This window comes from Microcebus murinus, chromosome 2 (genome assembly GCF_040939455.1).
Source record: "Microcebus murinus isolate Inina chromosome 2, M.murinus_Inina_mat1.0, whole genome shotgun sequence".
Taxonomy (NCBI): Eukaryota; Metazoa; Chordata; class Mammalia; order Primates; family Cheirogaleidae; genus Microcebus; species Microcebus murinus.
Window position 1 is genome coordinate 116,557,414 of NC_134105.1, and position 13,426 is coordinate 116,570,839.

General features: G+C 33.1%; 1 protein-coding gene across 4 annotated transcripts in view; it reads right to left on the reverse strand.

The window, feature by feature from the left end:
* Positions 1-1,102: 1,102 nt before the first annotated feature.
* Positions 1,103-13,426, reverse strand: part of KIFAP3 (kinesin associated protein 3) — a 157,478-nt gene continuing 145,154 nt past the window's right edge. For 3 of the 4 annotated variants that reach the window (XM_076000373.1, XM_076000374.1, XM_012763635.3), the window contains one exon: positions 1,103-1,305. In XM_076000373.1, the coding sequence (XP_075856488.1) occupies positions 1,197-1,305 (109 nt within the window). In that variant the 3' untranslated portion in view covers positions 1,103-1,196. Of the gene's footprint in view, positions 1,306-5,537; positions 5,607-13,426 lie in introns of all 4 variants that reach the window. The other variant, XM_076000375.1, reaches the window with a different exon arrangement.

Consider the following 13,426-nt stretch of genomic DNA (forward strand, 5'->3'; position numbering starts at 1 on the left):
ATGTGATTGGTTTCTCAAGTAAGTACATGGACTAAGCTATTTCAGAGGCTCTTTCCAACTCTATTATTCTATGCTTAAAATATAACTTAAGCCAAATAAATAATGTAGTTAGATCAATGACATTTTAAATTCAAGGACAGAAGTCTTGTCTTTGATCTATGTATTCTCTTTGAAGCCTCAAATTTCTTTCCATAGCAGGTGATGAAGGAATATCTCTGATTATAATTATTTATTTTATTTGCTTAGTTTTTTTATTTTATTAGTTTAAGTAAATTTTTCAACATTATAACATTGTTATTATAAAAACTCATTTTAAATCATAATGTCTCTCTACTTCTTGCTACTTAAATGTTATAAAAACAAGTGAACAAATGGGAAATGAGTACCTAAGTGAATGAAATATTCTGTTCCTTACTTTTCCTCAATTAAGCTTTTAATTAGCTTTTCCATACTTTAGATACTAAATTTCATGAAGAATAAACATTAAAAGCCCAATACTAATCCTGTATCACTTATACTAGTTGTCCCAGGTTTTTTATATTACAATTAGAAAACCATGAATTCAAATTGCTAAAGAGACTATACTCATAAATAACATAACTTATGGCATATGTTTCATTGTTAATTGAAAACTCATAGTTAATAATTTTGGGGAGGAACCTTTCAGGCATGTGGCATGGAATAAAAAGGTGATGTTCTTTATATAAATTTTAGAGGTAGCACATATCACATGAAATACTCAAGAGTTTACAAGCAAGAAAAAAGGGCAAAAAAAATAAAATTCATGTGTACCTTACACCAGCAAATAACTCCTAATGAAACTGATTAAATACAAACACATGACTTTCATTCATTTGCATTGTATGGTTCTTTTTAATAGAAATTAAATTAGTCACTTAATGTACATAATGTAGTGTTTGTTTTCCAGTCTTGTAGCTTTTCAACATTTAATTTTAAGTCTCATGGGAAATGTTATTCAGCATCAAGATGTGATTTGATGAGTGAACAGTGTCATCACCAACTGTACTTAACAGAAGACAGAGGAGTTGGAGTTAATCTGCAGCTAGCAACATGGAAAAATAAAAGAAACACAGACTCACGATAGTATCAACATGCATTATTAGGCCAAGATTCAAAGTTCACCCAACCCACACAGATTTCTTCTAAACTGAGAATACTCATGGAAAGTGATGACTTCATCGAGATCCATAGCTATAGTAGTAAGGTTCATCGGGGCGGAATCCATAAGCTGTTGCAGGGCGTCCAAGAATGCCAACTGACTGGCCAAAGCCATCCATTCCAAAGCTAAAAAAGAGAAAAAGGAATGGTAAGCTATATTTTTTGTCACACATCCATAATGCAGATCAAGTAAGAGGCCTAGAATTTTACACCTCCAAGTTTCTCTTCCTCGCAGTGATAGTGATTTATGTGGATATCATTAATGTCTTCTTTTTTCTTCTTTGGGTTAATACAGCCATTAAAAAATGTGTATAATAAAATATTCACCTTTTAACTGTGTTAAAAATGTCAGAAATCTGTCAGCAGGTAATATTCAAAGAAGAATCAAATCAGAAAGGTGTTAACAAATTATTTATATATGGCTTTTATGCCAAAATATAAAAAGATTTTACATGTTAGCAATTATCAGTTAATATATTGCTAGGGAATGATAAAACTGTAATAAAGTGAGTTTTGCTATTTATAATAAGATCTCTTTCATATGAAGATATAGGATTAATCCACTATTAGTTAGGACATGCAATTTGAATTACAGTAGTGAATTCTCACCCAGGGCCAAGTCATACCATGAGTCTACGACTGAATGAACAAGACAGGGAATTCTACAAAATTTGAAAATAAGCCAGAATTGATCTGCAAATCCTTCTTCTGAATCCTCAATACAAAAAAATTACTAAATAGTATATATTTCTTTTGAGTGACAGCAGACAATTATAAATTCTGGTTCAGCTTATTCTACAGAAATAACAGTAGCTCAAAGATAACCTTCAGAGTTGTAAAGATAGCTTGAGGCATGGATAAACTATGATTTCTTTAAAAAATTATTCTTTGGTCTATTAATTAATTTAGAGGAAAATCTGTTCTCCACAGACAGCCATTTTTAAGGATCAAGGAATTATGCAACACTTAGAAAAATGATAGAATATTTATTTTTCCCAGGCAAATATGGCAGCTATAACATGCTCATGCATAGCTCATGCAGTGAATTCTAGTGAGCTTGATTTCCAATCAAAGGAAACCACTTATAATGCAAAAATGTAAACTTTGAAAAATTATATTTAAATGATTTAAGATTATTTGAGATTGTACTAGCCAAGTCAATGGAATGATCATTTTATGATTAAATAATATAGTCACATAGGCACTAACTTCTTCTAAAATGAGATTAAGTTGAAACACTTTATAAGTTACTATTAAAGCGTTAAGGTTTTAAATAATGTGCATGTGGTACGTGGATTAGGATAGAACTAAAGAGTAAATTTAAAGAATCAAAATACATATTGTTCATTTGAATCTACCCTTCAGGAAAATGGAATTTCTGAAATATAAGTTTCATATTAGCATTTGTAGTAAGTGATTATGAACAAATCAAAGTTTTTGGGCTCTGTCTATATCAAAACTTCTGTCTATAGTTTCTCTAGGTTGCTTGAAATTTTTGTCTGCATTTTATTTTGAAATGGCAAAAATATAAGCACCCTTTCCTACTTTAGTCCTATGGGAAGAAAAGTTAAATTCTGTGATGACAGGCAATATTATTTTAGAGTAACTTAAAAGATCTTTCAGAAGTTAGCAGAGTCAATGAACTAAGAGACACCTGTATCACTTTAAAATTTGAAAGAAAGTTGTTGAAAACTCTTCTGAAGTACTAAGGCTAACAAATACTCATATATCTAAACAACCCCCAAATTACATGTGATGATTATATAGCTTGTGGGCTTCAACTTGTTCCTTCTTCACCTTTCTACTTATTATCTGCCTTAAACCAGTCTTTACATATTTATTATTATTATTTTTTGAGACAGTCTCACTCTTGCCTGGACTAGAGTGCAGTGGCATCATCATAGCTCACTGCAGCCTCAAACTACTGGGCTCAAGTGATCCTCCTGCCTCGGCCTCCTAATGAGCTGGGACTGCAGGTGTGTACCACCATGCCTGGCTACTATTTCTATTTTTTGCAGAGAGGGAGCTCACTCTTGCTTTAGCTGGTCTCACACCTCCCATAGTGCTAGGATTATAGGTGAGAGCCACTGCGCCCAGCCTCCTTACACTTTTTTAAGACTGTCTCTGAGGTTGAGTGGCAGTAGACTTTGGTTAAACTCAAGTTAATTTTATCCTTGTTTCTCAATTTAGGGCCTATGGTGAGATCTTTTTCAAGAATTTGGAAACAGGAGGCTCAGGGGATCAGTGAAGAAATATGTGAAGGCTTTACAAAACAGAACATCTCACAGAGGATATGTTAGCAATATCACTATAATTCTATCTAAAAGATGATCCTTAGAAGGGAGTTTGAAAGCCATGTTGGCACAGAATGAGCTTCTTAGCTGCAACGTTGATAGTAGCAACTCAAGGAATTACTTGGTGATAAGACAACCTATAACACCCTCAGGAATATCTGATCTTTTTGGTAGGCTTGTCCTCATTGAGGAAGTGGACTTAATAGATTTTCAGAGTCTGAGACTATTCTACATTCAAAGTGCATAACTCTTTTTTTTAAAGTTTCTATGACTAATAGGCAAACTTCTGATTATTGTTATCTCACGGGGTTTGCCAAAAGGGTGAAGAATAAACTAACACATTACCCAATATGGCTGGTGGCTATACCTTTCATTGTAAATGACCAAATTGATATCGTTTTTTTTTTTTCTTTTCTTATTCTATCATGTGCAATGTTGATAAGAATCTGTACCCTCAAGTCAGTGAGAGACCAACCCATTAGCACTGATGAGTCTGAGTTTCGGAACCTGCAAGTTTCAGGTCTTGAATAGTACAGTCTTTAAGGTTACTGTGGTAAAGTTCTAATTAGGTAGACAATAGTTCACCCACAGACAACTGTGTATTATAGTGTATAGGACATCATTTAATTTTCTGAACTTCCATATCATTTGGTATAAATTTTCAAGAGAAAATTTGAAACTGACCATTAAAATGAGCTTTTCTGGAATTATCTAACATGTATCACAGATCAACTTGCTATTTAAAGAAAAGAATATTTAAAGCATTATGACCAGTTTGGAGGGTACTTTGACATAAGTCCTAAGTCCTTTTGTATTATGGAAGATGAACTATATCCACATAATTAAATTCACTGTGAAATAGAATAGTTTGCTTCTTTAATCTCTCTTATTTGGTTCTTTCTAATATAGTGGGGAAACGGGGCTTCCCAGGGCCCTAACACCCGGAGATAGATATTCTTTTGGAATATGCAGACACTTAACTCTACTTTCTCTCTTGAGATAAGGACGTAGTCTTGCTAACGCTGAGTCTCGTCCAAAACCAGGAGAGCCTAATAATAAGTTTTCCTTTAAATAGGAGCAGAGAAATTCTTTATGTTAAGTTCTTCTGTAAGGGGATAGAAACCATAAATATAAAAGAGCAGTGTCTCGGCAAATATTGTGCTTTCCTGATCCTTAAAGACCTGACTTAGACTAAACAGTATCACACACACTTGTATGCCCTCACTGGGGACTCTGAGAACCAAGGGAAACTAAGCTGTGATATGCTGCATCTGCTCTTGTCCTGTGTGACCATTCTGTTTCAGATAAGAGTTTGTATTAATATATTTGGATATTTATATTGGAATTTAATCCAATCCTGCACATGTGTCTCCCTGTATATACATATTCTCTTCCCATTCCTCCTAACCCACATAAAAAGTTGTGTGTCCCTGTAGATTAGCATATGTCACTACTGTACTATTTTTTCTTTATAGGACTAAGTTATTTAGTGTCACTTAACTTTACCCTTAATGTTTAGGATAATATATTCCAGAACTCTGAATTACCAAAATGCAGTATCTCTTCTTGAAAATACATAATTATGGCCCAAAGAAAATGGTTATTGTCTGTTGTGAGAAGTTAGCTAGGAATGATAAGGGAAACAAATCTGCTATTAAGTTTTATATCCTAAGAATAGTGATTATTGGGTAGCTAGAAAGGAAAATGACAAATTCTTTAAAAGTGAAGAATTATATTTAAAATCCAACAACAAATATAAAACCACATCTAGAGTCTATTTTTAAATAAACAAATTTAGAAATCTAACTAGCATTCAGCAAGCAGAAGACTGAATTTTCTATAATATTTACAGGACTTCAAACAAATTTTTAACAACATTCATTAGAATTGTAAACCTGAGATGATTCAGAGCAGAAAAAAAGACATCTGTAAATGACAAGTGACGCTTCACATGCAGCACATTACAAGGGCATGGCAGCCATTAAAGAATCCTAGTTCTCAGGCTCTTATTAAATTTCTGTGCCAGAGTTCGCATTCCTGTAAAAAGGGAAAAAAATCACCTACCTCTGGCTGTTTGTGAGGCTTAATTAGTGCATATTTGTAAAGCACTTTGAAATCCTTGGATGAAAAGTGCTGCATAAGTGAAAAGTATCATCATTATTTTATTAAAATTAGATAAAAGCAACCCAAGTCTTTTTCTTCTTTTAAATTCCTAAGTCAGCAATATGAATGCAGAACAAGTAATAAATATATTAGTGGATGCTACAAAAAAAAGAACAAATTCAAGACAAATGCATTTTTCATAGGCTCACAGAAATCCTTCACTTCGAAACATTTTTAGAAATAATCTCATCTACAATTCCATTCACAACATCCTTGACAGGGTCTATCCAACTCTTATCTCCACCTCCAGAAATGGATTGGTCAATACTTTGTCAAGGTAGTTTATTCCATTTATGGATACGCCAAACTGTTGGAAAGTTTTTTATTATGCTGATCTGAAATTGAGTTCAGATAGCCTTAGAATTACCCTCTGGAACTACACAAGGAGTCTAATTCTTCTTTGATATGATGGTTTCATAACTCTTTTACTCAATCTTCATGAAATAGTTTTAAATCTTTATCATCTCATTTGTTCATTAAAATGATTATGATTTTCTAATGTTTATCTTCAAATGAAGAAGTTGAAATTAACCTAATACTTATGATGTGGTCTGAAACCAGTATAGAATATAATGAGGGCCTATGTCTGACCCTCTAATAATGTATGCTAAATTGTATTGATATTAAACACAAATTTTAAGGAGTCATTATCACAAAGTTGGCTAACATTGAGTGTACATGTATGTTTATAATTGTGTGTATATACACACAGACACATACAAATTTCACTTATAACTACCATGCTTATCATCTTTTTAGTTTGAATCTAATCTTTAGGGATTCTATTTTTCTAAAGACAGAATCCTTTATGACAATATATTTATAAATAGGCACTAGTGAGTCTTAATAACTACCCATTATTTGTTATCCATAAGGTAATATTGAAGGCTGGAAATCCTTTAGAATTCTCAAGTGAAAGAACATAACATGAGCAAACTCTCTTGGGAAGAAACTTTTCTTTTCTGTGTTATAGAAATGTATAAAATGTATAAAATGATTTGTAATAATTTTCTGGAATATTTCATTCTTTTTATCAATTACTCCAACATATTCATCATAGAGTCAAAATAGGTAATGTATATCTTCCTTTCTAAGTGTATTATAAATCAATCATCAGAGTAATTTTAGCTTAAGTATTTGTTATGGGAAATTTAGGTCTATTTTAACACTGATTCTTTGTACATAGCTCATCTATCCATCCATTCAAATAGTATAAACATTTATTGGGTTCCTAAAATGTGTTAAGTAATGTGTTTGATGTCAATGTAAAAAAAAAAATAAAAAAATGGTGCTGAGAAGGCAATAATAAATAAGACATGTTCCCTGACTATAAGGATTGGAGGCAACTAACATGGAACAAATATTCTGATAATAATCTGATGCTGTTTTATCCTAGTACATGTAAAAACTGCTACAGAAGAATCCTGGAGGCCAGAAAGTCTTTGTAGAAAATACTGATTTTAATGCATCTGTCATTGCCTAACATTATATTTTGTTATTGTTATTCTTTTTCTCTTCTATTAGAATGTAAACAACATGAAGGGCAAGGACTGTCTCATTCATTGCTATATCTCTAGCATCTAGCACTATATCTGACATGCAGTGGGCATTCCAAAGTATTTGAATGCAAGAATGAATGAATCTTAAAAAACAAGTAGGATTTCATAGGTGAAGAGAGAGAGAAAATTTCTGATAGTGAAACAGCATGAGCAAGAGAAGTGACTGAAGGGGAGCAAATGGTTTGTTACGGTTAATGTCTTAGATATATAATGTAAGCAAGTGGAAGGAGATAAGGTTAGACTCAACATTGAAGCTTTTCATATACCATACTAAGAAATGTATGCTTTTGGAAAACTACCAATGTTTTTTTTTCAGAAAGAGAACGACCTATTCTGTGTTTTAAAAAGGTAATTGTGTCAGGAAAGGGGGTTGAGAGGCAAAAGCATGGAGAACATTTAAGAGACTATTCTGGCTGTCCAAATATGAAGTAATGAGAGCCTATAGAGGGGCATTGGCAGAAATAACAATGATCAAATATGCTACATTTAGCCACAAAGAATGTTATCTTTTCTCTTTAGAAAAATTTTTAAAGTTATATGAGTTGGGAACTGAGAATAAAGAAGGAAAAATTTTAAACTTGTTGAAAATTCTAAAGGTTATAGTTGATTGGAATAAAACAATTTTTGCCCCTTTAGTATGGTAATATACTTCATCAAGTAACTAAGATGCTATGGTAGTCCATGCAGATAAAATCAGATTGTAGAAGAAGCTTGCCTCTGTATTCAACAGAAAGGGCTGAATTATTCTGGCAGAAGAGAACATTTTCTTCTTGAAATTCTTATAGTGAGAAGAGACACAGAGATTCAATGAGATAATGACTATAAAATAATACCTGACATTAGTAGGATGTACTGTTCGAGATCTAAATGTTTGTAAGTTATAGATCAACCACTAGATGGAGAGCTTGTCTTAGCACTGAGTATCATGTACTTTTACAAAGTTTTAAAGCAAGGATTATCAAATTTAAATTTCTCAGCATATTTAACATTTATAGAAGTAGTTTCAGCTTTCTCAGATAATCACTGTCTTAATTTTATAAATATTAAATAATTTAGTTAGCACTAAATAGAATACCTATCAGTTATATGCAAATGAGTTTTGTGAATGTGGGCGCCTAAGTAGGTTATAAGAAAAGATGCTAATTGTCTTGGACACCGAAAAATGTAATGTACATGCAAGTTAAAGTACTATTATTGCAGCACAGCTTCTACATCATAGCTTCTAATATTTTCATTGAACTGATATCAATGGTATCTTGTGTTTCTATAAATTTATATGTAATAAATATACATTTTAGGTTGCTAAAAGTTATTTGAACTTGAACCTTTGTATTATTGAGAAAAAAATCCAAGAGCATAGTTAAGCAGTCTTCTAATGAGTTTCACCAATATGTATATCAAGATAAGCTGTCATTTTTCATTTAAGTTTCTTCTATTCTTAATCTTTTATATATATAATTGTAAATTTTGCTTTTATTATGATAAAACTAAATGGTTAAAGCATCATAAAGAATTATATTTTTAGTGAAATCAAACTATTATTTTTACAAAAATCAAGGGGAAATCAATGGGAGGACATATTTAAAGTATTCATCTGGAGTTTATTAAAAAAAATTTTTTAAGAACATTTGTCAGTTCTAAGGGAAAAACACCACCTTGGGGACAGATCCTTTCAATTTAGTTACTATACTGAGATGGTTCAGATAAATAGTAGTTTGTATTAATGATGAAGGGAGCATGTGTAAAATAGTTACTGATTTATTCCAAATGATAAAGAAATTCCACTTAACTGACTCAATTTATACTTCTTATACATCTTAATCTGTTGTTTAATTCATCTACAGAGTCTATTTTAATGATTATATTTCTTATGTAGAGATGTTATATACTTCATACTATTTTTTTTTTTTTTTGGAGACAGAGTCTCACACTGACACCTGGGCTAAAGTGCAGTGGTGTCAGCTTAGCTGATAGCAACCTCAAACAATCCTTCTCTCTCAGCCTCCCAAGTAGCTTGGACTCCAACATCATGCCTGGCTAATTTTTTCTATTTTTAGTAGAGACAGGTGTCTTGCTCTTTCTTGCTCAGGCTGGTTTCAAAATCCTGACCTCAAGAGATCCTCCCACCTTGGCCTCCCAGAGTGCTAGGATTACAGGTGTGAACCCCTGTGCCTGGCCACTTTGTACTTTTTAATACTATATCATCATTGCATTGTTTTCTATTCCTTTGTATTTATTTATTTACTTACATTTTATACTCTCATTAAGATTCTTCTGTTAACTCTAGTTCTTGGGTATCCTAATACTCTTGCTGCTGGACAGCTTGTCTTACCACTGAGCATCATGTATTTTATAAAGTTTTAAAGGAAGGCTTATCAAATTTAAACTTCTAAGTAAGTATACTTAACATTGATAAAATGTGGTTTCCATTGCTTTCTCTGATCATTCTCCTTTATGACAGTCCTTTCTTTATATACTTCGTAATGTTTTACTGTGGGTTCAACTTCAGGTTTTTGTTTTTTTTTTGCCTGTCTGTTGGCCCTTGAGCTGTGGAAATATTTCTATAGACAGGTTCCATATTTGTTTAAAATATATCAGGGCCCTGGGGGTTTCACTGTCTTGAAACAATCTGAATGGTTAATTTCTTGACTTGGGGTTCCTGAATTAAATACACTTATACATTCTGAACCTATTCACGTGTACACAACAAGCTTGTGGTTTCTTTATCATGGATGACTATTCTCCCCTACTTTGGGCCTTGGGGCAGAGAGTTTTGGCCAATTCTCCAAGCTGGTAAATTAACATCATCTAGTCCTCTTTTCAATTGATGAGAAAAAGGAAGCCCTATAAAGTTTAAGGAATTCAGTTCCATCTTCCTATACCACATAACCTATATTTAGTTCAATACTCCTGTGGGTGGTTCTTTCCCCACCCTCCAAACTAGAGCATTCCCTATCTTTCTTATAACCTTGGTCATATAAGTTTTTGTTTCATTTTGTCCATTTCTAATTATTTGTATATAAGGGGTCCATCCAAGTTACCTCAGTCTATCATCTTGCTGGAAATCCTTTCCATTTTATTCTTATTTACCTTCTCTGCACATTTAAGGAAAACATTTATAAACCTTAGATTCCTGTGACTCAAAACTGGCTTTTTTGAGGAGAATAATGACTTGAAAGAAATAACTGGAGCCATTAAATGATATTTTATTTTTCCTTATTTGTAGCTAGTAACAAAAAAAATACCCTAATTAATAGGTACCTAATGGAAGTTGTCAGATATGATTATCAAGCTGAAGTAAATATTTACTCAAACCTATAATGGTCTCAGGCTTTTTATAGCAACCTTTTAATGAAGGTATACCATCTAGTCATCTTTAACTTACATTTTTCAATTAAGTACAAGCACTTCTTGAAATTGGCAGTTCTATACTATCAAGCAATGCCTCATTTCATAAATGTTAAGGGAACTTGCTGAGTGGCTTAAATAACCCCTAGGTCAATAAACTGAGTCATTAGCACCTCCTTTAAATAATTGTTTGTCTGTTACTGGTTCAACATTTATATAATCTGTCATAATACCTTGGTTTTTTAAGGTACAAAAATTACTGCTGTAGGCTTAAAGTAGAGAATATCATGTAAGTAGCAATGTTTTCTCAGTGATAGTTAAACTATACTGTCTGGTACTGAGTGAGTTAAAGACTGAACACCACAACTAATTACTATGTAATGCTAACCTTAGTTGCTGGTTCATTTTGAGACTCTTTAAAATATGAACTGTGTATTTTACCCCTATGCACTCTCTTAATGATTTGTTTTTTTAGACTGAAATCACTTCCAGCCATCAGTTATACTTTTGGTCTCTACATATGCACTTCTCCAAGCATAAATATTTCTTTTTCCTATTGGTCTGCCAGCCCTGTCAGAGCAAATTTCACTTTAAACTAAATGCTATGATACTTAAAACCTCTTGGATTACTCAGGCTGCTAGTGTGATCTATGACCTTCCAAGAATGACAGCTGAACTTTCCAATTTGCTTATACTGCTTGGGGAACCAGAACGCACATGCCAAAAAGGAAAATGTTTCTGATGTTGAACAGAGAGGAGAGTTCTTGTTGCAGGTGGGGGTGGGAGACTATTAAGTACTGAAAAATACTAATAAGAAATGAAAAGAAACTAAACATGCTGTAAAGTCTAAGCCCTCAAACATAATTCAAAAGTTAATACTAGTACTAAAAACTCTTTAGCTGGACTAACTGGTTAAAATATGAATAATGACCTTTAGTTATTATAATTTAAGCCCTAACCAGAATCTTGAAGTGATAATGCACTATTGAAATGAACAAGTTCAAGAAATGGAATAAAATATAAACTTATCCTGGATAGTATTCAAAATGGGATATTATCAACTCCCCATCTTTCTTTATGAAACAGAAATCTGACATTTGAACAAAATCAAAGAGGTAATATGGCCATCTAACATGCATGCTACCCCTTCTGACATAACATCAGTCTCCTTTAAATGAAAAATTAGTGTTAAGTTTCTCTAAAAACTCATGTCTCCAAAATCCTTAAATAAATAACATAGTTTAGGAATATTTTGGTATAGTTTTGAAACTTTCCACTTTATTTTACTACCTTACATAAGAGGTTGACAAGTATCTGCCTTAAAAAAAAATCTCAAAAAATCTTATCAAATCCAAGATGCTTAATATAAAATTTCTAACATATTTCATAGTCTATTTATTCATTTATTTGTATCAATTTTTTAGGCTAGACAAATTACATTTGACTTATAAAAATTAATAGTGATTAATAAGTAAAGACTTCTGGGTAGCTAAATAAAACTAATATTTTTCCAAAAATGAGGGCAAAAATATGGATAATAGAAACTATATTTAGGTACATTAAAAGTACATCTTTTAGGCCGGGTGCTGTGGCTCACGCCTGTAATCCTAGCTCTTGGGAGGCCGAGGCGGGCGGATTGCTCAAGGTCAGGAGTTCAAAACCAGCCTGAGCAAGAGCGAGACCCCGTCTCTACTATAAATAGAAAGAAATTAATTGGCCAACTGATATATATATAAAAAATTAGCCAGGCATGGTGGCGCATGCCTGTAGTCCCAGCTACCCGGGAGGCTGAGGCAGAAGGATCACTCGAGCCCAGGAGTTTGAGGTTGCTGTGAGCTAGGCTGACGCCACGGCACTCACTCTAGCCTGGGCAACAAAGTGAGACTCTGTCTCAAAAAAAAAAAAAAAAAAAAAAAAAAAAAAAAAAAAAAGTACATCTTTTAAAATAGCTAAAAAAGAAAGTTTGAAAATTTGATTTTAAATAAATTTGCAATTGCCAATAAACAAAAGGACATTTTGTTATAAACAAAAGGACATTTTTTTGCCCCATTAGGATATTTTTAAAGATCTATGTTGGGCAGTATTATTTGAAACTTTCCAGACATTAATTCAGTAATTTCAGTAATAAACTCAGGTCAGAAAAACTGCAGTTAGTGTCCTCTAGAGCAGTGGTCCCCAACCTTTTTGGCACCAGAGACCAGTTTCATGGAAGATAGTTTTTCCACGGACTGGGGGGTGGTGTAGTGGGGGGCATTAGATTCTTATAAGGAGTGTGCACTCTAGATCCCTTGCATGCACAGTTTATAGTAGGGTCCGTGCTCCTATAAGAATCTAACGCTGCTGCTGATCTGACAGGAGGCAGAGCTCACCCAGTGATGCCAGCGATGGGGAGTGGCTGTGAAGACAGATGAAGCTCCCCTGCTGCTCACCTCCTGTAGTGTGGCCTGGTTCTTAACAGGCCATAGTCGATGGCCTGGGGCTTGGGGACTGCAGCTCTAGAACATTTAGCATATCAGAATACTGTGTAATGTACTAACACTGCATTTAACACTAGAACAGGTATTAAACAGGTTCTAAATCTCTACCTTTATCTCATAAGCTTTCTTGGTCCTTAAGAATATATTTAACTGTTACATTATGGGTCTATGGGAAAAAAAGGTAAATTCATTTTCTGCTCAGGTATAAGACTAATTATAGATTATTAGATTGCAAGTCTTATGATGAAACAAAGTATTTCTATATCATCTTCAAAGAATAGGTCTAAGGACCCTTTCATCACACACTGCATTGATATCAAGCAAAATCATGCACACTGGAATGTAGAAGTACATAATTCTAAAAAAATGTTTTTCTGACTTGTGCTGTTATTATATTTTAAATGGA